The 27,726-nt window shown below is 38.9% G+C and overlaps 1 protein-coding gene and 1 long non-coding RNA gene across 2 annotated transcripts; both read left to right on the forward strand.

Moving 5' to 3' along the window:
• Positions 1-6,816: 6,816 nt before the first annotated feature.
• On the forward strand, positions 6,817-10,532 carry LOC104095791 (uncharacterized). The gene is made up of 4 exons (XM_009602001.4): positions 6,817-7,176; positions 7,261-7,371; positions 9,453-9,521; positions 10,188-10,532. The coding sequence occupies exons 1-4, from the start codon at positions 7,018-7,020 to the stop codon at positions 10,236-10,238; spliced, it is 390 nt and encodes a 129-aa protein (XP_009600296.1). The 5' UTR covers positions 6,817-7,017; the 3' UTR covers positions 10,239-10,532.
• A 16-nt stretch (positions 10,533-10,548) lies between these two features.
• On the forward strand, positions 10,549-10,664 carry LOC138906413 (uncharacterized). Its single transcript, XR_011413758.1, has 2 exons — positions 10,549-10,578; positions 10,627-10,664. It is a non-coding gene; the product is annotated as an uncharacterized lncRNA (long non-coding RNA).
• The last annotated feature ends 17,062 nt before the right edge of the window (positions 10,665-27,726 follow it).

Genomic DNA, 27,726 nt, shown 5'->3' on the forward strand with positions numbered 1-27,726 from the left:
AAATAAAAAAAACCAAAAAGAATGAAAAAGAAGTGAATCAGATTCCAGAACTTCCATTAACTACTGTTATGGACTCAAGGAATAATAAAGAGGAAAAAAGGAAGGCAGTTAGGTCTACATTAGCAGAAATACTAGAAAGAATCAAACAAAAGAAGAAAAAGAAGCAGAAAATGCCACAACAAAAAAGTAAGGTTATCTTTAAACCACCAGTACCCCAAAAGAGCAGTAAGAAACAAGAGGGGGCCAATAGGTCAGTTCATATTAGTAAGGAGGCTGAGAATACCAAAAATATTAACCAGCAGGAAAAAATCAATAGCAATTTGGTGGAAGAGGAGCATGAAAAATACAATTCAAATACATTTCCTCAAAGAAATGAAGAGTTGACTCAATATACCGATGACAACCACACTACTAATATTGTAAAAATTGTGAATCACATTGAAGAGGAACAACAGGTAGAAGACATAGAATGTGGCAACACTCAAAACATTGAAGAGAACCAATTGGCAGAAAGTGAGCAGTACTCCGAGTCAGTCAGCTATACTTTAGAAACAAAAAATCAAGAACCAATACAACCTTTTGTGGACCTTCCTTGCAGTCAACCTTTGGAGAAGAAAACTCCTATTATTAAGAGAATTGACAGGGATATAGAATCTGTGCAAGAAATAACATCTCTTGAATCTGTGAGCTCAGAAAGCAGGAATGACAATATAGAGAATACAATGAATAGACAAATCAAAGGTAATGAAAGAAAGGAATCAGAGGGGCCAGACCCGCCAGAAGGGAGAGGAAGAAGCAGACAGAGGAAAAAACACAAAAAATCAAGAGACAAAACAAATCTTTCTCACAAAGGGAAGGGTAAAAAACATGCAATATCCACCCTTGTTTTCCATGATTAATACAATCTTTTGGAATATAAGGGAGGTTAGGACAAATAAATCCATTTACAGGTTAAAATATTTCATCAACATTAACAAGATTGTCTTTGTAGTGATCATGGAACCTTTTGCTAATGAGAACAAGATTGAGGGTTACAAGAAGTTTCTAGGATTCCAACATAGGGCTGCTAATTTGAATGGCCAAATATGGTATTTCTGGAATAGTCAATGTGACCCAATTGTTATTGCTAATGATGAACAACAAATTACTTTACACATAAAAGATAGTATGCATGATAAAGGTCTTTATGTCACTGCAGTTTATGCAAAGTGCATAACTGTAGAAAGGAAAGATCTTTGGAGCAGCATAGATAATATTAACATGATCATTGATGGACCATGGTGTGTTGGAGGAGACTTCAATATTATCATGGACCCAGATGAAAAGTTGGGTGGCAGACCCTACAGAGCTCACAGGAGTTTTGACTTTGTTACAATAATGGAAACTTGTGGTCTCAGTGACATTGGTTTCACTGGCCCTAAATTCACCTGGTGCAGCAACTAGAGGCCAAGAAAACAATTTGTAAAAGATTGGATAGAATTTTTGTGAATGATCAATGGGTACAAGTTTTTCAACATAATTATGTGAAATATTTGGTAAGAACAGGCTCATGCCACAGACCTCTTCTAATGAAATGCCATAGTGATCAACATGAGATCATTAAGTATTTCAGACTCTTGAATTTCTGGACTGAACAACAAGATTTCTTGGAGGTGGTTCAAGGAGTATGGGACATTCATGTTACAGGGAATGCTATGTGGAGACTAAAGACTAAACTTCGATCCCTAGGAAAGAAGCTTAATCAATGGTCCAGGGAAATTGTGGGTGATATCCACCAACAGATTGGTGACTGGGAAGCTAAGGTCCATATACTTGAAGATCTTGATATTCAGTTGAACTCAAAAATAGTAGGGAAGAACTCAATCAGGCTCATGCATAATATACAAAATGGTTGGGTTTACAAGAGTCTCTTTTGAAACAAAAGACTCAAACCAAGTGGTTTCAGAAGGGAGACTACAATACTAAGTATTTTCATTGTGTTCTAAGAGAAAGAAGAAGAAGATTACAACTTCATAGAATAAAGAATAGCAGGGGCAGATGGGTCGAGGGGGATGAAAAAATTGCCAAGACTGCCATTAACCATTTTAAAAAACTGTTTAATCTTCCTCAACCTGTGATCAAGCACAATGTACTTAGTTGCATTCCGAGGTGCCTCACTTATTTTGACAATATAATACTCTCATCTATCCCTGATGAAACTGAAATCAAAAATGCTGTTTTCATTCTTAGTGCCGACAGGACAGCTAGTCATGATGGCTTCAATGTGACCTTTTTCCAACACTGCTGGGAGATAATTAAGAAGGATGTGATTGAGTTTGTCTTGGAATTCTTTATTGAGAAGAATCTCACAAAGTTTTATTCTCACACATGTTTAGTTCTTATCCCTAAAGTTGAGTCCACTTCTAGTTTTTCTGAACTAAGACCGATTAGTCTTAGTAATTTCACTACCAAAATTATTTTCAAAATTTTGGCAGAAAGACTCAACGTTCTTCTTCCCAATTTGATCTCTGCTAATAAAAGTGGATTTGTTAAAGACAAGCTCATTTCAGAAAATATTTTGTTAGCCCAAGAAATCATCCAAAATATTTCCAAAACCAATAGGGGAGGGAATATGGTTATAAAACTAGATATGGCTAAGGCATATGACAGGATGTCCTGGTCATTTATGGTAGAAGTTCTAAAAAGATTTGGTTTTGATGACCATTGGATAGACATGATTTAGAGGATGATCTCAGATGTTTGGTATTCAATCATCATTAATGGCACTAGAAGAGGGTTTTTTACTTCGTCTCAGGGACTCAAGCAAGGGGACCCCCTTTCCCCCTCTTTATTTGTCCTGGCATAAGAGGTCTTATCTAGATCCCTTAATGTCCTTCATGAAAGTGCTGATTTTGTTCCTTTCACCATGAGCTCCAGAGGCCTTCTTATTAATTACCTGGCATATGCTGATGACATAGTCATTTTCACCGATGGCAATAATAGATCAGTCAAACTCATTATGAAGCAGATAAAAAACTATGAAACCTCCTCAGGACAAAGAGTTAATAAAGATAAGAGTTTCTTCCTCACTGATCCAAAGGCTGGGGCACATAGAATAAATAGGATGAGGGAATACACGGGTTTATGGAAAAAAACTTCCCATTCAATTATCTTGGGTGCCCTCTATACATAGGAAGGAAGAAACTTGAATATTTTGACGGAATATTGACTAAAGTGACCAAAAGACTTAACGGTTGGCAGGAAAAAATGTTGTCTTATGATGGCAGGGTGGTTTTGATTAAAAGTGTCTTACAATCTCTGCCTTTGTACACCTTGTCTGCTATGAGTCCTCCTAAGGGCACCTTGAACCTACTGGAAAAACACTTGGCTAGATTCTTTTGGGGATCTACTAGTGATAAAACCAAATACCACTGGAGCTCTTGGAAAAATTAATGTCTTCCCAAAGATGAGGGTGGTATTGGCATTAGAACCATGGTTGATATTAGTAATATGATTGCTATGAAAAGGAGGTGGAGACTCCGAACTCAACCGTCGCTATGGGCTTCTTTCCTTAAAGACAAATACTGTATAAGGTCTCATCCAGTCTCTAAAGTTTGGGCTTCTAGAGACTCTCATGCCTGGAAACATCTTACTCTAGTTAGGAAGAATGTGGAGTCAAATGTCACGTAAAAAATTAATGCTGGTAATTGCAGCTTTTGGTGGGATAATTGGACAGAGAAAGGCATTTTAGCAACTTTGTTCCCTGATGTAGCTGGTAATAAAATGAGCTCTGTTAAGGATTACATTATAGGAGGTCAATGGAACTTGGAAAAGCTTGGCAGGGTTCTTGATGTACAAACCGTGCAACACATTACCAGTATTAATATTGGAGATCAGAATGAAAATGATTATGCCATATGGAATCCTACAGAAGATGGAAAATACTCCAACAAATCTGCCTGGCAGATCATAAGATGCAAGAGAATAAAAAATGAAACATTGTATAAATTATGGCACAAATGCATTCCTTTCAAAATTTCCTTCTTGGCCTGGAGATTATATCATGGTAAATTACCTTTTGACGAGTCAATTACCAAGTTTGGCAACCAGTCAGCCTCTAGATGCAATTATTGTCAAAGACCTAATTGTGACTCTATTCATCATACTTTTAGTGAAGGTGAGGCTGCTTGTAATCTGTGGAAGAAGTTTGGTATGCCTTTGGGTATTAGACATCAAAAATGGTCTGTTAAGAGGATTCTTCAAGAGTGGTGGGAGGTGAAGCCTAATAACAATATTCATAGATTTCTACTACACATTGTTCCTATTATTATTTTTTGGAAAATTTGGAAAAGCTGGACCTCTTGCAAGTTTGGAGATAAAAAAAGATTTATGCTAATCAATATGGAGCAGAAGGTTAGCTGGACAATTCAAGCAGCAATGACATTTGCCTTTCCTAACTGCAAACTTAATGGGCCTTGGGTGAAAGTGTGTAAAGAGGTAGAGAGGATGCAACCGGTAATGAAGTACTGGACAGTCACATGGACGAAACCAATAGGAGATATGGTGAAAGTAAATACAGATGGTAGTTTTATGGACACGGGGAGAGCAGGTGTAGGAGGGGTGGTAAGAGACTCTAATGGAGATCTCCTCATGCCTTTCTCAATATCTGTTCAATGCAAAATCAACAACGAAGCAGAAGCTGTAGCAGCTAAAATTGGTGGTGAATGGTGTATACAACTAGGCTATACTAGATTTCATCTAGAGCTTGATTCTCTGATTGTGGCCAACATGATTACAGAAGGATGTACCAAAAATGTAAAGATGAAGCAGATCATCAGAGATGACAAAAGAAGTATCAACCAAGCAGAAGTTGTGGTCTCTCACTGCTATAGAGAAGCCAATCAGGTGGCTGACACTTTAGCCAAAAGAGCTGCAATCTCTGGCAACAACTCATATTTCTACAATTTTCAGCATCTCCCGAAAGAAGCTAGAGGTCCTTTCCTACTATATAAATGGCAATTGCCTAGTATAAGAAGTAGATATGACAAAAATAACTTTTTTGTAAGCTAATTCAGTTAGTTTTTCTCATGGAAGTGTAGTAGTAAATTTCTCCATCTTCCATGGGTTTTTTGAAGACTGTCTTTGCAACAGTCTTGGGTATATGGAAGGTCAGGTCTATGCCCCCTTTCTTTTGTCATATGGTATATGCAGAAAATTAAAATAAAAAAAATATTGTCAAGGTTTTGTTGGTTATGCAAATGCATGCATTTTCTGAAGTTCGTTATTCAAACAATCTATTTATATGTGAGGGTACTGCCATATTATTATTTCACAAGGCAATCAATTGTTGATTCTTATTCAACAATGTCAATATACTAGCAACTGATAAATCAAGTCACTCAACACACAACCGGTTTGTGACTTTACTTTGAAGAGAAGACTCCAATAATAGTGAAGACGATGATGTTTGTTTATCTCAATTGAAAGAAGGATATATTGAAGGAGACAGAATAAATCATATATTTCATCAAAGTCTTTTATCAGACACAATCTTCACCGAACGGTGAAATAGATGTTCAATGAATTTGTTCACTTGATAATTTGGTGATTCTATTCAACGAAGCATGATCAACCTCAACATTTGAGAAGTTGGTATACAGGATCGGAACACATCATCTAGGTGAAATAAATTGATATTTTCATCAGGGGGAGGCAAATACGCGATGTACTCTTTTTTCCTTAGCTATGGTTTTATCCTGCTGGGTTTTTCTGACAAGGTTTTTAATGAGGCAACAAGCAATGCGTATTACATGATATGCGTACTCTTTTTCCTTCACTAGGATTTTTTTTGTTTTCTAGGAAGGTTTTAATGAGACACATTATCTATGGACATCCAAGGGGGAGTGTTATAATAAAATTAAATTATGGTAGATGTCTACTCTTCTCCATTATCTCCATAGCACCTAATACTCTAATAACTATGGAGTTATGATTGTAACTTCATATCCTCCTCCATCATCTTCCTCTCAAATACTTAATGACATGTTCAATGACTTATTTTGTAATAGTGACTCTTCATTTTTCATGCCTATATAAATGTCTTGTAATAGATAGGAAAACACACACAATTGAAGAAGAAATAAGAATCTATCATCTCTTTATCTCTATATCTTTTAGCTTGTTTTTCTTTATTTCATATTATTACTTTGAGCTATATTTTATAACAAAAAGAAAGTACATTTTTTGTTAAAATGAAAAGAAAAATACTTTTTTTTATATAATGAAAAGAAAATACTCGTTTGTTAAAATAAAAAAAAAAGTATTCTATCTACCACATGAAAAGAAAATACTATTAATAATATTTCTATTTAGGGTGGGGATGGGGTGAGGTGAGGGTAGGGTGAGACGGGGCGGGGCGGGGCGGGGTTAAATTGGGTGGGGGTGAGGGTAGGTGGGTGGAGATGTGGGGATGCGGGGTGGGTTGGTGAGGGGTTGGTGGGAATGGTAATATGACGGATAAAGTTGAAAAAGAGTTTTGAAAAGTATTTTTACAAAACATTTAACTAACCAAGAAAATTAAAAAATTTGTACCAAACACACCCTCTATCCTTTAAGAATTTGGCACCAAATTTCGTAGTACAAAACAACAATAATAACCCAGTAAAATATTATTAATGGGGTTTGGGGAGGGTAGTGTGTACGCAAACCTTAGCCCTACCCGAGAGACTGTTTCCGAAAGACCCTCGGCTAAAAAAAATAAAGACAAAAGGATAAAAAAGAAGACAATATTATTATCACAACAACCCTCATAGTATAAATAGAAACACCATGAAATCCATAAACAAGAAATCCATAAACAAGATAAACAGAAATACCCAACTTGCTCCTCCTCCTGTTGCTAAACCCTTCCTCTGTTTATCCATTCACTCACAGCCATTTTCTCTGCTAATCTCCGTAAACTCTGCATTTACAGCGCAATACAGAGGCTTAAATTTAATTACTTGCTAAGTAGCTCTATCTTCTTTTTCATTTTATTCAATGTCAAGAAAAATGGGTGGAGGAGCTGCTGCTACACTACCGAATGATGTACCTTGGAGAGCTGCTTCTGGTTCAAAGCCAATCCCCAAAATTCATTACTCCCCTATTCTTCGTATCCCTCAAAACCCTTATTCCAATTATGCCCTCTCCGTTATGAAGGTTTGTTAGTTTTACACTTGTCGCTCTTGCAAATACTTATAAAAATTTGACATTTGTGCTCTTTTTTTAATGTTTTGTATGCAGGAGCCAGATCCAATTGGAAGTGGATTGGGGACGGAAGCTATTGTTGAAGCTGCAGGTCCAGATTGTATTGTGCCAGGACAGATTGCACCTATTAAATTACTGGGGCTTAAGGTGCTTGTCTTTGTTTCCAAATATAATTAACCCATTTTTTGTTATTAATTAGCTCCTACAAAAAAAAAAAAAAAAAAGGCAGCCCGGTGCACGAATCATCCCGCGTTCAGGTAGGGTCCGAGTAAGGGCCGCACTCCAAGGTAGTGTGACGTAGGCAGCTTGCTGGATGCAAGTATCGGTGGCTGATTCCACGACTCAAACTCGTAACTTATAGGTCACATGGGGATAACTAGCTCTGATTAGATAGAAATGAAAAGTAGTGCAAGTTTGAATTTTGTTATTTTCAAAGACCAAAAGGATTATGTTTCATCTGGAATTATGAGTTTGTTGGAGAATGTAGTAGAATTAATAGTTCAAAGAAGGTTTATGCCAATTGACAATTATGTCTTTTAGTTTTTCAATGGGAGTTTATGATTTTGTATTGATTTTGTTTTCTAACTTGATTTCGTTAATTTAATAGGATTGCTCCGCTATGGTTGAGTATGATTTTGGATAGCATAGTTTGTAGAGTTGAAACAATAGAAGATTAAATGAGAAACATAGCATGTACGTGAGGCGATGCTATTGAAAGGAATTGAGGTTAATTAATCTGAGCTTGTAGACAACTATGTAGTTGTTGCTATTTTTAGCTTGTAGGAGTTTACTATGCTTATCAGAGAGCTTATAAGGATCTCTTTGATTTCATCTATAAGTATAATGGAAAAGAATCTATCGTTCAGCTTATTTAATCTAACTGTACCTCTGATCAAATGCTTTCTAAGATTAACTTAATGGTGAGACAATTTCTGTATTACGAATTAAGAGTAGATGATCCCTAACCTTCTTCGACTTATGAAATACTACCAATAGGCATTGTCAGACAACAAAGATAAGATTGATGCTCTGCCCAGAATTATTGCACTTATAGGGAAGGGAATGACGATGTTGCATATCGGTGCATGTGAAGAAGTTTTTTTTATATTTATTTTCTTTCTCTTTCTATTAGTTGTTGGGAGGGTTGGAGGAAAGGAAGTTCACATGGCTAGGTACTTATCAAAAGTAGCTAATCTAATTGCTTTCTATAAAGAATTTGTTATATGTGCTGGTTTTTATGTAGAATAGGTTCTCTTGTAAGAATATGCAAACAGATAATTTAGTATACATGCTACTTCAAACAAGTGCAACAACTCCAGAAAGCTCATTGCTTTTGTAGCATACATACAAGATGCTATGAACCAATTACAGATATTACGAAACTTTGGCTTCCGTACTGTTGATTAATCACGCTTTTCTTCCAATTTGAATATGCCAGGTCCTCAAATCCCAAAACATGATAAAGGAGGATACATGTATGTACGGGCGATTGGGATAACTTGATTGATAATTGTGGTTGAGTCACTCAGTATGTGAACACTCTTGATACCATCTTGTGTGTTATCATGAAATATTTTCTGAGAGAAATATTTGTATCTTTTTAAAATAACAAAAAATTCATGCATTACCTCCAATAAACCTCCTCTAGAATTGCCATCTTAAAAGATCAATGCGAAGACAAATGATTATGGATCTAACTACCTTATCTATAGAATATTTAAACTGGTTTTGTCTTATGCTTGTCCAATAAACCTTATTAAATGCTTTTTTATTTTGTCATTTGTACTGGTATGTTGTTAAGGGAGAGCTGAGAAGGAAATACGAATATAGTTTTACATGTGACATGTGAAAGGTCCAGAGATATTTAATTCCTTTATCCTGAAGTGAAAAATGAAATTTTGATGGATCAGTTAGTAACTCTACCAATTTATTTGTGTCTGCTTCATTTTGTCTTGTGAACTACGAGGCCTAACCCCCTGACATGGTAGGAATTAAAAATTAGGGCATATGAACAGTAGAGCATCTATGCGTGGTTATATCTTTTTCTTCCTTCGTTCCCTTTCGGTTGAAGCTAAAAGGCATTTGATGTTTCTTGCAATGGTTGCCGCCTCATTGAAGGCTTCGTGAGTTTGGTTTAAGTATTCATCGATCGGGTGAATCTATACCTCTTCATTATGTTTTAGCTTTCATTATTTTGCATTTCCAATCAACTTCATTTATGCATGCAGGTATGGCCCATTGAAGTCGACCTGAAGTTTATGGAACCTATTGGACGAGAACTTAAGTCAGTTGGGAAGGTAATACTACTTTGTCTAGTTTAGTTCAATCGACTAAAATTGATATGCTCTTCAAGGAGATAACTCTATTGATTGATTTAGACTGTGGAAGCATATTAGTTTGGTTAGTAACTATATTACGTCCGCTAAAAAACATTGTATATTCTTTTTATGTAAAATATGTTAGCTGCACGATAAAGTGATTTTACATTTTTTGAACTGTGATGTGATAGCTTATAAATTTCAAATGAGTAGCTCCTAAAAACCCATAGGTCACCAAGGTACCTGTGCACTTGTAACTCAATGAATGGTATTACTCAAACAAGAGGGAACATAGACAGAATGGCTAGAACGCAAAGTGGTGCTTAGCTATATACACATTTTGCATACAAAAAACTGCAACTGCATCTACATACCTAAGCATGTTTATTATTTTTACTATAAGTTTGGCCAACTTATCTATGAAAGACATAAAACACTGCTCTTCCCCGTCTGTCTGATTAGTGAATACTACGTAGAAAGTTGACTCAACATTCTAGAGTAAATTTAAGTATGCGCATATAGATGTTTAATTCTTAAAATACGCACATATGATGCTGGTGTTTCCTGCATACAACTGCTAGTATTTGTAACAAAGTTTAATTTTTACCTTTATCACATCTTGGTTCTTGTTTACATGATTTGCAGTTTATGGATTCAGCAGTTAATCTTATGAACAAATCTTTCATTGATCGTTAGTGTTTCCATTGGACTGGCTGGAGTTCACCACCGTCCACTATCTACACGAGGCATGTAAAAAAAAAACTGGTGAAGCGGGGTTATAGAGATATTTTTTCCAATTAGTCATGTTGATGTTCCTCATTTGAGACCCTCATTTGTACTTAACTGGTAGTTTGTTGAATATTACTTGAAGTTGTGGCATTTTAGAAATAAGTGAACTATATCTATATTCATTTGATATGCAAGTTTAGTGCTAAATTCATGACCTGAACAATGTCTATTTAATACATACTATCGATTTGTTATTTCCAACTTTGGACTTTAATCATGGATAATGGAACTGAACGATGAAAAGATGGTGAAAGTTTTACTGTCGTTAGAACACTTAAGAATTGAAGGATATAAGAGTAGACACTTGAAAATAGAATGTGTGTGAACTCCCTATATTAAGAGTTTAGTATATAAATAGCTTATTAGTGAGATATACTAGACAAAGAGGATTTGTGAGCTTGTATTGATGATTGTTTGTCACGAGACACACCATTTGTGCAGAATTGACTATCAAATTATAATACATGACTAGGTAATGCTTCGTTCCTTGAGCCGACGGTCTATCGGAAACAGTCTCTCTATCTTCACAAAGAGGTAAGATTTGCGTACACACTACTCTCTCCAAACCCCAGTGGGATTTCACTGGAAATGTTGTTGTTGTTGGCCAGGTAATGCTTCAACAGCTGCAGCAGATAAATCAACTTGTTTTACATAAAAGGACTAGTACAGTCATGAAACGCCTAAGAATTTCGTCATTTCTATTGTGCTCGGTTGCTGTCTGAAGCTGATTTTTACTGTGTTCTCCAAAAATGGGCATTTGTGCATGAAAATCTCCTTCCTACTAATTAACAAAAAAAACTGAAGAAATAAGTCCGCAAATATACTGTCATGGGCGGCTTTCCAGCCATGCCCCATGACCCCTTGGACGCGCCCCATGGCGTCCTGACAAGCCTCCCAACGCCTAGCGCCATGGTCGGCCCCGTGGTCCTGGCCGCACCAAGTGACAAGCGCGCATGTGCCTATGTCTCCCCGCCGATAGCCCTCGCTAGCGCTCAGCCGCAGGCAGATGCCTACAACGCGTGTAGACCCTGATGCTAAAGACAAGGTTATTGCCAACGGACCGGCTTCTACTTTGTAGGAATCTAAGTCATTTTTATTGTAAATATAGAGTAGTTTAATTTCATGTATTTCCATTGTTGATACCTAATTTTGCCCTCATATTTTTTCGAATAGTATATATACTTTCAAAACATCATTTGGCATCATTATTTAGTTACAAATCTATACAACCATTTTTCTATAATTTTCCATAATTTTAAGAGCTTTAAAATTGATTTTCTTGCATTTAAATTACTTAAATATTTATTAATTACTCCTTTCAATTATTTTGTGATGACTTAATTACCTAAAATTATTATTTTGCATCTACAATACTTGCTTCAGATATTTTACTCTATTTTTTATAATTACATTAGTATTTTTAGGCCATTTGCACAATCTTGCAATAATAGCCTATATTTTATAATTTTATTGCATTTGTCATTTTATTTAAGGTCAAAATAATATCTTACATTCTTATAATCTTCTACTATTATTTTAAAATATTACTTTGCATAAATAGCATTTTTTTTTATAATTTATTTAATTATTTTATTTAAATTATTTTTCCCTTAATTTCCTATTTTTAAAATCTGGCCCAAAATTAGGATTAATTTCGGACCAGACAAGCCCCAAATCCTTGGCCCAATCCCCAAGCCCAATCCAAATGACCTTTTTATCCCCAATCCAGTCCAAAAAAACCCGACCCAACTCTTCTTAAATCGCAATCGTTGATCAAAAGCGATCAACGGCTCATAACGCTCCTCCCCATTCTCCTTATATTCCCTCACCCAAACCCTAATCCCCATTTCCTAAAGACAGCGGCCTTTATTCTCTGTCACACCATTCTCCTTCACAAACCCTAGTCGTCACACCCCCAATTATCTCTGATTCCGACCTTAATATGGAATCCTCTTACAATTTGCCTTCTATATATGCTCCATCTCCGTGTTACTTACACGATTTTAGTATTACTTAGTACTTGCCTATTTTTGGCAAGTACCAGACCTGGAATCATGTAGAAATCGTCTTCAATCTTTAAGATCTAGACGGTATTCCGTGTATTCCGTCTAGATACATTAATATCAAGGATATATGAGTCCGATTAGCCAAGATCTCCTACCAATTTTCGATTTTTGTCAACTAGGGTTTACCTAATTTTTCTCTAATCTGACTTTTACTGATTCTGCATGTTATTATTTCCTTATTTATGTTGATTTTACAGTATTTTCTTGATTTGTTTGTTTGATTTCTACTACTATATAAGTCCCTCCCCTTTTAAGGAGACTTTTAATTACCCGGATTCACTAAAAAATCGAAGTTATTACTCTATTGTTCTCTTATTCTCTTGTTCTATACTCTGGTTCTTGGCTGGCTGAAAGCAAAGGCCACCGGAATTTGATTTTCAACTTTTTCTTGGTGCGAGCACTTCCCGGGGTTCATTTGAAGCCCTTGGGAACTCTGACGTGCTAAGAATCTGGGTTCTTGCTCTTTGTTGACATTCAAAGGACTGTGGTATTTGTTCTTTTTTTTGTCTGTCTATTCAACTGATAACTGGTGAGTCTTTTGGCTTTACGATTTCATTCTTCTGTGTTTATGTCCTGCATATTCACGCCTCTGAATTTCATGACCTAATGTGTTCTTAGACCATCTCTGTCTGTAACTTTGCTAGCATTAAACTTGCCTTACGATCTGAACCTCTTTAGCACTTGATTTTTACCTAAAATTTCCAGTTTTGAGAGATGTTATTTTGAATATGCTTTTCTTGAATAATTTAGACCCTCTTAAGTTTATTTAGCCTAATGTATTGGCACCTGAATGTCTACATTACTCTTTGGCCTTAGTTTGCTTTCACACTCTACTTCGAATTCCTGCAATGACTGCCTCACATCTGTAATGTGTTATAATCTCTGACTTGCTCCCCTGCTATTGTGTCACTCGGCATGTCTTTGACTTACTTGATTCCGTATCCCTTTACTAATTATTTGAGACTTTAGAGTAGCTATCTTAATTTGTGTTTCCCTACCATGTTTGATATTGTTTTTCTTCACGGTGTAAGTTAACATGTCTGTCTTTTGATTTGTGATGGATACTTAGCATAATTTGGATCCTTAAGCTTTAAACTTTCTAAGTTAGTGCCCTACTTAGACTTATTTGGTACTATGCACCTTTGTATGTTAATCTTGTAATCTCAGGAAACTTGATTCTCCTCTAACTCTCTCAATGTGTTTTCTTCCAATATGTTATTTCTTGCTAAGTGTTAAACCTGTAATAGCAACCTGCCTTTAAGTCTTGTTGACCCTCTTAACTAACATGTTCTGTGTTTTAAGCAACTTTGCTATGTCTGCTTTCTAAAATACAAGTGCATCTCTCCAAATTATATCCCTTAATCACTGTTCTCTCACTCTCTTTAGTTACCTACACTATTCTAAATCTATCACTCTTGGTCGGCTGAAAGCCAAGGCCACTAAGACTCTCTCTATTGACCTCCCTAGAGTGAGCAATGCTCGGGGTCCATTTGAGACCCTTGTGAACTATGACACACTAGGATTTGGGGTTCGTTGGCCACTCTCTTTACTACTGAGACCTTAGCTGTCTCTAACACTCAGTTATTTCCTCATTCTATCTACTGAATATGCAAACTGGTTTGTTTAAGTGATTTCTGTGTGATTCAATGTTTGGGTCGTATGATCAATCTGTGGCTGTTTGGTTTGGTTTGAGTTCCTCTATGGTTTCTGGTTGTGCTGATGAATATAGTCCCCTGTTGGGGTCTGGGTATGCTATTTGTGAAGAAGGCGTTTGTTGAAGGCCCAGGCAATACTAGGTATCTTCCTTTGGGGCCTGCTATAGGCCTACTGTTATTGCTTGTATAATATTTTGTAATTACATTCATCATTGGGTATGTAATAATTTTGTAATAAAAAATTATGGTGTTAGTGAAATCGGGGAAATGGGCATACTCTAATGTTTGCATGAAAGGGTAGAAAACATGCCTATAGGGTTCGTATGATCTACTTGTTATTTTATCCAACATGTCATATATGTTATTCAATTTCCACATACACTGGTAGAAATCATTCCATTAGGAGAATCGCACACTTACACAACCTGTCTACTATCAAGGCATAAGTGCTTTATTTATTCCTATGTCTACTGCCATGTGTTACTAGATAGCATGCCTATAGGAAACAAATGCCAATAATCATTCCTTCAATAACTGCAGCATATTCATTAGATATCATGCCTATAGGATTATACTAGCTTATGTTCTATTGATATTCATCCAGAAATCATGCCTATAGGACTTTAATTAGTTAATTTGCTATTGTTATCATACTGCTCACCTAAAAAACATGCCTATAGGGGCTAAGTATAAAAAATTAGTTTCAATCGTTAATCGTTAGAAATCCTGCATATGGGGTATTACCACTCGCTTTAAAGTATCAATACTGAACTTTCAAACATTGTTACATTGCTTAGCCATGCCACTATTAGAGATCATGCCCATAGGATCAAACACGAGTAATTATGAATATTTCTGATGGTTCTCACTGCCCCCCCCCCCCCACTGTATAAATCACCTAGAGATCATGTCTATAAGCTTAAAGTGGCGTCTTGCATCGGAAACTGCATGCACGTTTGAATCCAAGGTCATATAGAAACCACGTCTATAGGGCTTAAATGGCTTTAATTTGTCTCAGTTCTGAAACTGTCTAACGCCTAATGTGAGAACCTGTTTTGCGCGTATTTGTTGTTTAAGTGTGGAGGCTAACTTGAGCCCCTAACTGTCCTTACATGAAGTCCAACTTGTTTTGTATGTCGCCTAGTTTTATCATTTGAGCAGCCTAAGTAAAGTCTAGAACCACCCTAAATAGAGGTCCAATGACTCATGGACCATAGGTACGAGACGGGCAGTGCACGCATAGGGCACGACTTAGAATTGAATTAGAGCGCTTAAGTAAACAACTTTAACATAGTAAGCAGGTAGTAGGAGATGATAGTTTGTATCCGCTGAATAATATGAGTAATTCCCTACCTCAAGGGAGTTGTGAAATATTATTTATGTTGCACGGGGTGATCGTTTAGGCTAAAAAATTTAGGACCCCCCCCCCTCTTCTTTATACTTTTAGCCGTCTAATATAGACCGTCATAGTTATATCCTTCTAATCCTTATTTCTCATTGTGTTATAATAAATTTCTTTGACCCTTACTCTCTTTGTTTATCTTGCCTAATTATAATCCGCATAATCTTAAGTTCGGTCGCGACCCATAGTTGTGGACCTCGAAGAGTGCCTAACACCTTCTCTTTGAGGTAATTTGAGCCCTTACCCGATCTTTGGTGGCGTTGACTAGTCAAACAGAGTTATCTACATAATAGGTGCCCTAACGCACCTCAAAAACCATTAGGTGGTGACTCTTCTTCTTTTATCACTCTATCTCCCATCCAAAAGAGTTTTCACAACGTCGAAACCCATTTTCGTGAGAAAACGGGGCGCGACAGCATGGCGACTCTGCTGGGGACTTACTTAGGCTCTTACCATAATGAACTTGGCTTACGTGGATTATTTTCTTTGTTATAAAATGCACATCCCTTCCCTGCTCTACCTTTATTTGTTTAAATTTGTTATAACATGCACATCCCTTTCCTGTTCGCCATTATTTGCTATGACTGCTCTTCATTTTGTTTAAAGACTGTTATATCATGCCTCTCCCATCCCTACTCCCTTACTTGCTTTATTACATTCTCGCATATATTCCACGAACTAACTTTTTCCTTTGTCTTTCTTTCTTATATTTTTCATGTTTTAACTTATTACCGTATTTACTGCTTTTACATATTTATCATGCAAATACTTGGCAACGTGTTATTATCTCTGCATAAAGAATGCTCCACATCATACTCCACTCGTGCCAATTATGCGCTTGATGAGTGTCCGCGCTCTTCCAGAATTACCCTTTTTAAATCGGAAAGGCATATTTGCGGTAGACTAGTCAATCAGTGGTGCAGTCGATTGTCCCGTGCCTTTCCCTCTCAAGTTGTCCACTTGAGAGTACCGGTCTAGACCATTCTAGAAACCTTACTCCAACATCAAATGTACATGCATCATGTTAAACCTAGTACGGGTTATGACATTGTTAACGTAATAGCCCTCTAAGATAAGCCTTGTCCAAAGTCCGATGGGATTTCCACAATCCCAATGGACACTACCATGTTATGTGCATTACTTGGAGAAAATATGCCAATATGTTCATCATTATTGTGTAAATGGTCGAATCTGAAGGGGTGAGGGCTAACTTTAGTTGCTTGCAGAAAATGCCTATGCTACTTGATTGGTGGAAAAGTCTCGCGCCTTGCGACAAGAATCATATGAGAAGGGTCCATGGTAATTTTTCATCCTTGCTAGACATCCGACCAAATAGGGCATTGATTAAGGCTGCTACCATGTTTTGGGATGAGAAAAGGGCCGTCTTCCGCTTTAGTAACATAGAAATGAATCCTCTCTTAGAAGAAATAGGAGGCTTCACTTAACTGCCATAGGATAGTCCAGGGTTATTAGTGCCAGAGAATCGCACCCCTCGCGGTTTTCTAAAAATGCTAGGTTTCAAGAAAAATGATGAGTTTCTTTGTTTGAAGAAGTCATGCATCCCATTTGAATTCCTTTATGAGCGTTACAGGCATAGTAAGTCATATCATCTTCATCATGAGGAACTTGCCATTACCTCCTTAGGTTAGACGCACCGCCAAGTTTATGTATTCATCATTTTCTTCCAGGGTTTGTTGATATTTCCAATAAAAAGGGGAAGGATTCACACTAGTTTAGCTATGGTTGCAAGAACTTTAATGGAAGGCATCGAGGGGAAAACCTACACCATCATCCCTATGATCCTAGCTGAACTGTACCGCGCTCTAGATCAGTGCAAGCAGGGTTTCAAATATTTTGAAGGTTGTAATCTATTATAGCAAGTCTGGTTATTGGAACATTTTCAGAAGGGAGAATATCGTCAAGAGCTTCTGCGATGGCCATTGAATGACTACATGGCCTACCATAATCCAAAGAAAATGGCATTCATCCTAGATAGGTTCGCACAGCCCGGAAGTGCTATAAGTTGGGTACATTTCTTCAGCAATCTAACAGACGAGAAGGTACATTGGATGTTTGAGTGGTTTTCTAGCAGTGAGTTCATCATCAGGTCAAGGGATACTACTCATTTGGTATTGATCGGGTTGCGAGGCATTTATCCTTATGCTCATATAAGGGTAATGAGACAAGTAGGAAGAAAACAGGTCATACCTCGAGTTTCCAACATGGTCCAATACAAGGCAGATTTCAAAGGGGACATCATTCCTTTCAAGTTCGAGGCGCAACATATGTGGAACAAGAACGTCATTGTGGAAAGAGAGACTATCGAGCCAGACAGGTACCATGCCAGTCATGTGTATTTATATCCATCATGGTTGGTAGATGATGTAGCGGGAGACTTCAAGCCAGGGGTCAATTTGAAAAATAGGATCATTGATGATGATGCTGAGGCACAGGTCAAGTATAGAAGGCTTCGCAAAAGGGTTTTTGAGTCTGAAGCTAGACATCTGGAACAACATAAAGTGAACATGGAGGCAATTAATGAATGGAAGGAAATCGCCACTAAGTCCACCGAGAGATTGGAATATTTGGAGCAAGGGTTGATAGAGTTTGAGGGAAAGATGAGGAAGAGACTTTCAGATTGTCAGAACACGGATGGAAATGAAGGAGGGCATCTAGAAAAGTCTTACCTATTGTTGGATATGCGCGACCTGGGGAACCTTATTAATGAAGTCAAAAGAGCCAAGCATAGAGAAGGTCCCTCAGGGACCAAATAGATTTAGCAAATGATGTTCTTTACTGCTTTCCAGCTTAGTTTTATTTTTCGATTGTAATAAGGAAAATGCCATTAGTAACTTTATTATTATTGTCGATTTAGTAAGGATTTGATTCATTTTCGCATTAATGAAATGGCACAATTATTGGCATCAATTTTCTCCAAGTCTATGTGTCGCTTAGGCCTACCTCGGGCACAATGAGGTCCCTAATTAGGACGCGAATTATTGCATGATTTTACATAACATGTTTAAATACTGTAAACATTCTTTCAAATATCTCTTACTGACTTGGTTACCTTTTGCTTTTTCTTTCTTTTGATTTACCATTCCCCAAGGTTGGTTCGTGCATAGTGGCATCGTCAGCATATCACACTAGATCCAGAGGTCCTCCACCTCCTCCTCCATCAAGTGATTCTAAAGGCAAAATCAAAGAAAAAGAGAAAATGGATCATTTAAGCGGTATCAGAAAAGACAATGCTACTATGGCAGAAAACGTTGAAACTTCAGATGGCCGAAGTACTCCGACACAGAACGAATTAGTCTTATGCTAGGAACAGAAAATCCTGGAGCTACAAGGAGAACTTGAGTAGGTCCAAAACTTAGCAAACATTTCCCTCACCCTAAACGATCTTGATATCAACCAACAAAATCCAAATGCCTAAAATCTGGCACCACCCAAAAACATGCAAAACCAAAATCCACCGTCACCACATCAATACACCACACCTCTTCAGAACCATAACCCTCCACCAGTACCTACTCCTCAACAACACCATCATCATCCGACTCAGTACCCACAAACCACCAATTATCACACTCCCCAAAATGCACCACAACCTACTCCTGATCCCCAAAACTCAACCAATGACCACCCTTATGCCCAGATTCCCGAAATTTACCAAAGCAATCCCATATATGTGGAAACATTACCCCATACCCCACAACAAACCCTATATACCGGAATCAACCGAGAAGGACCTGCTCATCAAGAACATGGCGGAAGAACTCAAGAAACTCATTGGCAGAGTTCAGAGCATCGAAGATGGTAAGGGCATTGAAGGTTTGAATTATGAGGACTTGTGCATTCAACCAGATGTGGAACTGCCGGAGGATTACAAACCTCCCAAGTTCGAAATGTTCGATGGAACTGGTGATCCGAAGGTACATCTAAGGACATATTGTGACAAACTTGTAGGAGTGGGCAAAGATGAACGAATCAGTATGAAGCTATTCATGAGAAGCCTCACGGGAGATGCTCTGTTCTGGTACATCAGTCAGAACCCGAAGAAGTAGGTTAATTGGGTCAGCATGGCATCAGATTTCATGGACAGATTTGGGTTCAACACAGAAAATGCACCAGATGTTTTCTACATTCAAAATCTCAATAAGAAACCAACAGAAACTTTAGGCGAGTATGCTACTCGGTGGAGATCTGAAGCTGCGAAAGTAAGGTCAGCACTTGAAAAAGAACAGATGAATAAGTTCTTCGTCAGAGCTCAAGACCCGCAATACTATGAAAGGCTAATGGTTATTGAAAACCATAAATTCTCTAACATCATCAAGCTGGGAGAAAGAATAGAAGAAGGGATCAAGAGTGGAATGGTGACAAATTTCGAAGCACTACATGCCACAAATAAAGCCTTGCAGTCAGGAGGTATTTCGAAGAAGAAAGAAGTGGGTGCTGTAATGGTGGCCCAGGGTCCTAAGTCTCCTCTCACATACCAAACACCTCCACCCACATACCAGCCCTCACCCACCAGATACCAACAACCTACCACCACCTACCATGCCTACAACACCCAACCCGCATATTATCACTCACCACCACCTGCCCGCCAAAATTACCAAAAACCAAGACCAAACTTCGACCACAGACCACCCAGACAATAAACTCCAATTGCTAAACCCATAGACCAACTGTATGAGAGATTGAAGGTTGCTGCAACCAATGCCACTCCCATTCCCGCCGTTGCTATGGAAAACTCTTCTCAGTGGATTAACCTAAACAAGACATGTGTGTCACGACCCAACTGGAGGGTCATGACTAGCACCCGGGCCATACTTGCCGAGCACCAACGTACATTTTATCTAACCTTCCTTATTATCTTTAAGGGTCGACAAGATCAATATAAATGGTAGACATGGATCATGAACATCCAACAATGAAAGATAATGTCATGAACATACATAACATGGGACGACAAGACTGTCAAGAAACTATATATAAGGTACGAGCTACCATGCTGCCGTGAAAGACTATACAACAAAAATCAGCCGACAAGGCATTCCAAACCATACATGAGTTGACACTTGTCTATGAGCCTCTAAAGGAACATAAGTGCTACAACATTTCCGGAACAGGGCCCCGACATACCCATAATGTCTATAACAAAAATGCATACCAAGACCACGGCAAGTCCGGAGAAGGGATCTCGCCAATAACCGCTGAACTGGACAGCCTACTGTGGTGGGGGAGCTGTTTCTACCCATCTATCAGGACTTGCAGCACGACATGCAGCGTCCACAAATAAAAAGGATGTCAGTACGAATAAAGTACTGAGTATGTAAGGCAGGAAAGCATAAGTAAGAACAGTAATGTAAACAAGGATAGAGAATATACAACCTGTGACATCTGGGTACCTCTGAGGGCTATTGACATGAAATACATGATACATACATATATATAAATAAACTTTTAAAACATACGCCTTTGTGGGCATCACCATCATCATATCGTACCCGGCCGTAATAGGCTCGGTAAAATATACCCGGCCATCATAGGGCTCGGTAGAATCGTACCCGGCCACGTGGAGCTCGGTAAAACCCAACTGATCAGTGGTTGCAAAATAGGTGCCGTACCCGGCCGACTATAGCGCATCTCGGTAGAGTAAAATAGATACATATATATGATGCATGCTGGACTCATTGGAATCACATTTTGAATCGGAGTGACGTAAGGTCGGTATCCTTCGTACACGTTATTAGGATTAACTCTTCATTAAGAATCTTATAAGAATCAGAAACTACCAACAACATTGATAATATAAGAATAAGAGAAGTAATATCAATATCAATCGTTTCATAAGAAGGGCATCAATGTAAGTACTGCTAGCTTCTAAGAGTAGAGTATCTTTGGGAGCTCGTTCATTACATTATGTACAATCGGAGTCGTGCAAAAGAATGAAGGGGATAGCCTCACATACCTTGTATATACTGCCCAACCTCAAGCTATGCAAATGTCACGACTCCTTAGTCTACAATAAAAGAAATGACACTATCATTATCGTTTAAGCGTCGTAACTATTATGTATCGACCGCAACCTATTTTACGATGAAACGGACAGCACCTCCCCTATTTATATGACTTCACACAAGTCAATACAATCACCAAACAGCCCAAACAACATCATTAATAATCATATTGAGCCTCCCAAAACAGTCCACCAACCAACAACATTACTACCAAGCCTTTCGATATATATTTCACAAGTTCTAGCTTCAACGACTTAGCCGCAACTTGGATAATCTTAAATATATATAAAGTAAGAGGTTCCTTACCTTTAAACAGAAAGAACAACTCCAATTTGACCTTAATTTTCCACGAAATATCCCTCCAATTCTGCCACAAGAACAAGAAAGCGAAACTAGCAATTAATTCGGGTGTTTCGGCACTAGAATTACTTTAGAAGACGTGAAATCACTAGGGTTAATATTAAAAACTTGAAGGAGTATTTATATAACATAAAACACTTTAAACAACCTCCCACACGAGCTGGAACAACACAAAAATCAGCAACAACAAGAAGAACAAGAAACTTACTAGCGCCACGGGATTCCCGACATTTGATTTGTGTTGTTTGCCCTTTGTTTGGGTCTTGGATCATGAGAGAACCTTGAGATACTGTTTTTAGGGTTCTAAGGTCTGAATATACTGAAAATAATGACTTAAAACGGGGTTGAGGTATCTTATATATATCCATATGTCTAAACCGCCTATGTGGGCCCCATAGAGAGCTGCTTGGCGCACTCTCACAAAAATGCGAATATCTCTCTATTCCGAGATCGTATCGACGAACGGTTTAATGTGTTGGAAACTAGACTCATAGATCTTCAATTTGATAGGTAGATCACCCCATAATTCCAAGCATATTGGGAGAAAAAACCTAAGTTGACCTAAAGTTTAAGTAAAATTATAAACCTAAGTTGCTATAACTTTTATCGACTTTTGTTTCATAACTCGCTTGACTTCAAGACTTATGATACGGATATTATATGATTCAAATACATTAAAACAAGACCTCTTGGGACAGTTAATCACCTCTAGTGTTACCCGAAAATACGGGTTACAACATCCTTGATTCGTTTAACTTCTAATACTTGTTAACCACTCTTATACACCCTTGTATCGTTTAAGACCAATAGGATTAACTTCTTATCATCTCAAAGATAATCTCTTCTTGGATTTACGTCGACTAACTTACGGCATGATCTAAGGTACGCGAATTTGGGTTGTAACACCCTCTCCCCCTTAGGAACATTCGTCCTCGAATGTAAGGGTTTATGGGGTGTCTAACTCATCGTGGATTTCGACGGAAATTTCCGGGTGAGTTTCCCCTATAAAATGGAAACTAGCCAAACTTGCAAGCAGTTAAACCCAACCTATGGCCTTACAAGATTATACAAAGCATTATGGATATGTACATTATCTCCATATCACCATTTTGTAATAAAAAAAAGAGTATTCACAAGCTATTGCTTACCTCATAGAGTCGTTTCACCTTATAATGCATCCTTCTTTCCCCCAGCATCCTCGTTATCTTCACTCTGGAATAGGTAAGGGTATTTAGACTTCATCTCCTCTTCTGCTTCCCATGTCATTTCTTCTATATTCTTGTTCCTCCATAATACTTTGACGGAAGCTACATCCTTTGTTCTCAGCTTGCGGACTTGTCGATCTAATATAGCCACTGGCACTTCATCATATGATAGATCCTCTGTAACTTGTACATCTTTGATAGGGACGACCCGAGAAGGGTCTCCAATACATTTCCTCAACATAGATACATGGAATACCGGGTGGACAAATTCCAATTCGGATGGCAATTCTAACTTATAAGCAACCTGTCCAATTCGTTGAAGAATTTTGTACGGCCCAATATACCGCGGACTCAACTTACCTTTCTTCCCAAAACGCATAACACCCTTCATTGGCGAGATCTTCAGGAAAACCCAATCACCAACCTCAAATTCTAGATCACGACGTCGGACATCAGAATAAGATTTTTGCCTGCTTTGTGCCATCCTCAGTCGCTCTTGTATCACTTTCACCTTCTCAATGGCTTGGTGAATCAAATCTGGCCCATATAATTCTGTCTCACCGACTTCGAACCATCCAACTGGTGATCTACATCTCCTCCCGTACAGTGCCTCATACAGGGCCATTTTAATACTGGAATGGTAGCTATTATTGTAGGCAAATTCTATAAGTGCCAGATGGTCATCCCAATTCCCCTTGAAATCTAGAACACATGCTCGTAGCATATCTTCAAGCGTCTGAATGGTACGTTCAGCCTGTCCGTCAGTCTGCGGATGGAATGCAGTGCTGAGATTTACTTGTGTGCCTAAACCCTTCTGAAAAGACCTCCAAAAGTTAGCCGTAAATTGAGCTCCTCGGTCTGATATAATAGATACCGGCACACCATGAAGCCTAACAATCTCCTTGATATACAACTTCGCATAATCTTCAGTCGTGTAAGTTGTCTTAACTGGCAGAAAATGGGCAAATTTTGTAAGTCGATCAACTATCACCCAGATGGAGTTGAACTTATGATAAGAGCGAGGTAATCCAATAATGAAGTCCATATTAATCACCTCCCATTTCCAGGTCGAAATCTCTATATTCTGAATCAATCCACTGGGTTTCTGATGCTCGATCTTTACTTGTTAACAATTAGGACACTGGGCTACAAATTCTGCAATAGACTTTTTCATGTTATCCCACCAATACTGCTCCTTAAAGTCATGATGCATCTTTGTCGAGCCGGGATGGATAGAATATCGGGACTGATGAATCTCAATCATAATCTTCTCTCGCAACCCTGCCACACTAGGCACACATAATCGGCCCTGGTATCTTAGTGTCCCATCTCCTCTGATCTTGAAAGCTGTGATATTACACTGCTGAATTCCCTCTCTCAATATTACTAAGGTAGGATCTTCATATTGCCGTGCTTTTACCTCGGCTACCAAAGATGATTCTGCTGTATTCTGTACAGTAACACCTCCGTCATCAGAGTCCAACAATCGGATTCTCATATTGGCCAGCTGGTGAAGCTCTTTGGTCAACCCTTGTCTACCTGCCTCAATATGTATTAAGCTTCCCATTGACTTACGGCTGAGAGCGTCTGCCACAACATTAGCTTTACCGGGATGGTACAATATCTCGACATCGTAGTCTTTCAGTAATTCAAGCCACCTACGCTGCCTCAAATTCAACTCCTTCTGCTTGAAGATGTATTGTAAACTCTTGTGATCTGTGTAGATGTCAACATGGACGCCGTATAAGTAGTGCCGCCATATCTTCAAAGCATATATTACTGCAGCCAATTCCAAATCATGAGTCGGGTAATTCTTTTCATGCTTCTTCAATTGTCTTGATGCATAAGCAATCACCTTCCCACGTTGCATCAATACGCACCCCAAACCTATACCTGAGGCATCACAATATACCACATAACCTTCTGTTCCTTCTGGGAGAGTGAGCACTGGCGCAGATGTCAATCGATTCTTTAGCTCCTGAAAACTATGTTCACAAGAATCAGACCACTGGAACTTGGTAGCTTTCTGTGTTAACTTAGTCAATGGTGCTGATATAGAGGAAAACCCTTCTACAAACCGCCTATAATATCCTGCTAGCCCCAGGAAGCTGCGGACTTCTGACGGTGTTGTAGGTCTCGGCCAATTCTTCACTGCATCGATCTTCTGAGTGTCGACACTAATACCCTCATCAGATATCACATGGCCAAGGAATGCTACTGAGTTCAGCCAGAATTCACATTTAGAGAGCTTAGCATATAACTTATGATCCTGAAGGGTCTGTAATACTATCCGTAAGTGGCCCGCATGTTCTGCCTCCGAACGAGAATACACCAGAATGTCATCAATGAATACGATCACGAACACATCAAGATAGGGCCTGAATACACTATTCATGAGATCCATAAAAGCTACTGGGGCATTTGTTAGCCCGAACGACATCACCAAGAACTCAAAGTGCCCATATCTTGTCCGGAAGGCCGTCTTTGGAATATCCTTCTCCTTAACCCTCACCTGATGATACCCTGAACGCAAGTCAATCTTGGAGAAATACTTGGCACCCTGGAGTTGGTCAAACAGGTCATCAATCCTTGGAAGTGGATACTTGTTCTTTATTGTAAACTTATTCAACTGTCGATAATCGATACACATCCTTAACGACCCATCTTTCTTCCGCATGAACAAGACTGGCGCACCCCAAGGTGAAGTGCTAGGCCTAATGAAACCCTTATCCAGCAAGTCCTTCAACTGCGCCTTCAACTCTCGCAACTCTGCCGGGGCCATCCTGTATGGAGGGATAGAGATCGGTTGAGTGTCAGGCAATGCATCAACGCTAAACTCAATCTCCCTTTCAAGAGGAAGGCTTGGGAGTTCATCTGGGAAAATATCTGGAAATTCATGGACCACGGGGATTGATTGTAGAGTAGGCGGCTTCACCTCCGCATCCCTAACGCGAACAAGATGATAAATATAACCTTATGAGATCATCTTCCTTGCCTTAAGATAGGAAATAAACCTACCTTTCAGCGTAGCAATGTTCCCCTTCCATTCAATGGCGGGTTCACCAGGAAACTGAAACCTAACCATCTTCGTACGACAGTCAACATTTGCATAGCATGAGGCCAACCAGTCCATTCCCATTATCACATCGAAATCAACCATTTCTAACTCAAATAAATTTGCCGAGGTTTGACGAATACAAATCATCATAGTGCAACCTCTATAAACCCTTCTAGCAATCACAGAATCTCCTATTGGAGTGGATACCGCAAGTGGTTGACTTATCAATTCAGGTTCAATGCCAAACTTATTAGCCACAAAGGGTGTAACATATGATAAGGTAGATCCCGGATCAATTAGTGCATATACATCATAAGAAAACACAGACAATATACCTGTAACAACATCCGAAGACGACTCGAGATCTTGTCGACCTACTAGAGCATAGGTTCGATTTTTGAGGACCACTCGAACTCGGCACTGAACCTCTACCTCTACTACGACCTGTCGACTGTTGAAAACCTTGTGCTGGAGGTCGAACTGATGAGGAAGAACCAGACACAGATCCAGTCGGTTGAGCCATACCACCACCTCCTCTGTTAGGACAATCCCGCATCATATGGCCACGTCGTCCGCAAGAATAGCACGCATCGGAACCTCGACGGCACAGTCCAAAGTGGGCCTTGCCGCACTGATCACAACGAGGTGTTGGGGGTCTCGTCTAACTAATATCTCTATGAAATTGTGAGCGTGATGCCCTCGAACTCTGACCTGAACCAGAATAGGCAAATCGATCATACCGAAGCTGCGGACTTCTGACGGTGTTGTAGGTCTCGGCCAATTCTTCACTGCATCGATCTTCTGAGTGTCGACACTAATACCCGCATCAGATATCACATGGCCAAGGAATGCTACTGAGTTCAGCAAGAATTCACATTTAGAGAGCTTAGCATATAACTTATGATCCTGAAGGGTCTGGGCATAAGCCTGAATACGGGAAATATCCATGCCCTCTACCAAGGAGGCTGTTGTGCACTCATTTATCAGATGTGGTCACCCTATCACTCATCTCGGCCACCATATGGGGAGTATACCTTGATAAAGAATCAAACTATATACTATACTCTCATGCACTCATATTACCCTGTCGAAGGTTCAAGAACTTATCAGCTCTAGCTCATCGTATCTCAGCTGGTAAGTAGTGATGAAGAAAGGCCTCAGAAAATTCCTTCCACACGGCTGGAGGAGCGTTCGGACCCCTAGATCTCTCCCAACTATCATACCATAAAATCGCTAAATCCCATAACCGATAAGAAGCCAACTCTACTGCCTCTGTATCACTAGCATGCATAACACGCAATGTACAATGAACCTGATCAATAAATGTTTGCGGGTCCTCCTTGGGGCTTGATCCGGTAAACACTGGAGGGTCTAGATTAATAAAATCACGAACTCCTGCACTAACCGGTTTATCAGCAGCACCGGTATTCTGCCTCTGAGCCTGAGCAGCTACTAAGCTACTCAACAACTGCACTGCACTGCGCATATCGTGGTCTGTAGTGCCAGACGGAGGAACTGGATGTACTGGGTGCCTCCTAATATCCTCTGGAGGAGACAGAGAGGTATGAGACGGCATCTCACTCTGAGGCTCACTTTGGCCTGCTATGGCTGGAGGCACCTGAA

This window comes from Nicotiana tomentosiformis, chromosome 2 (assembly GCF_000390325.3).
Source record: "Nicotiana tomentosiformis chromosome 2, ASM39032v3, whole genome shotgun sequence".
NCBI classification, from domain to species: Eukaryota; Viridiplantae; Streptophyta; class Magnoliopsida; order Solanales; family Solanaceae; genus Nicotiana; species Nicotiana tomentosiformis.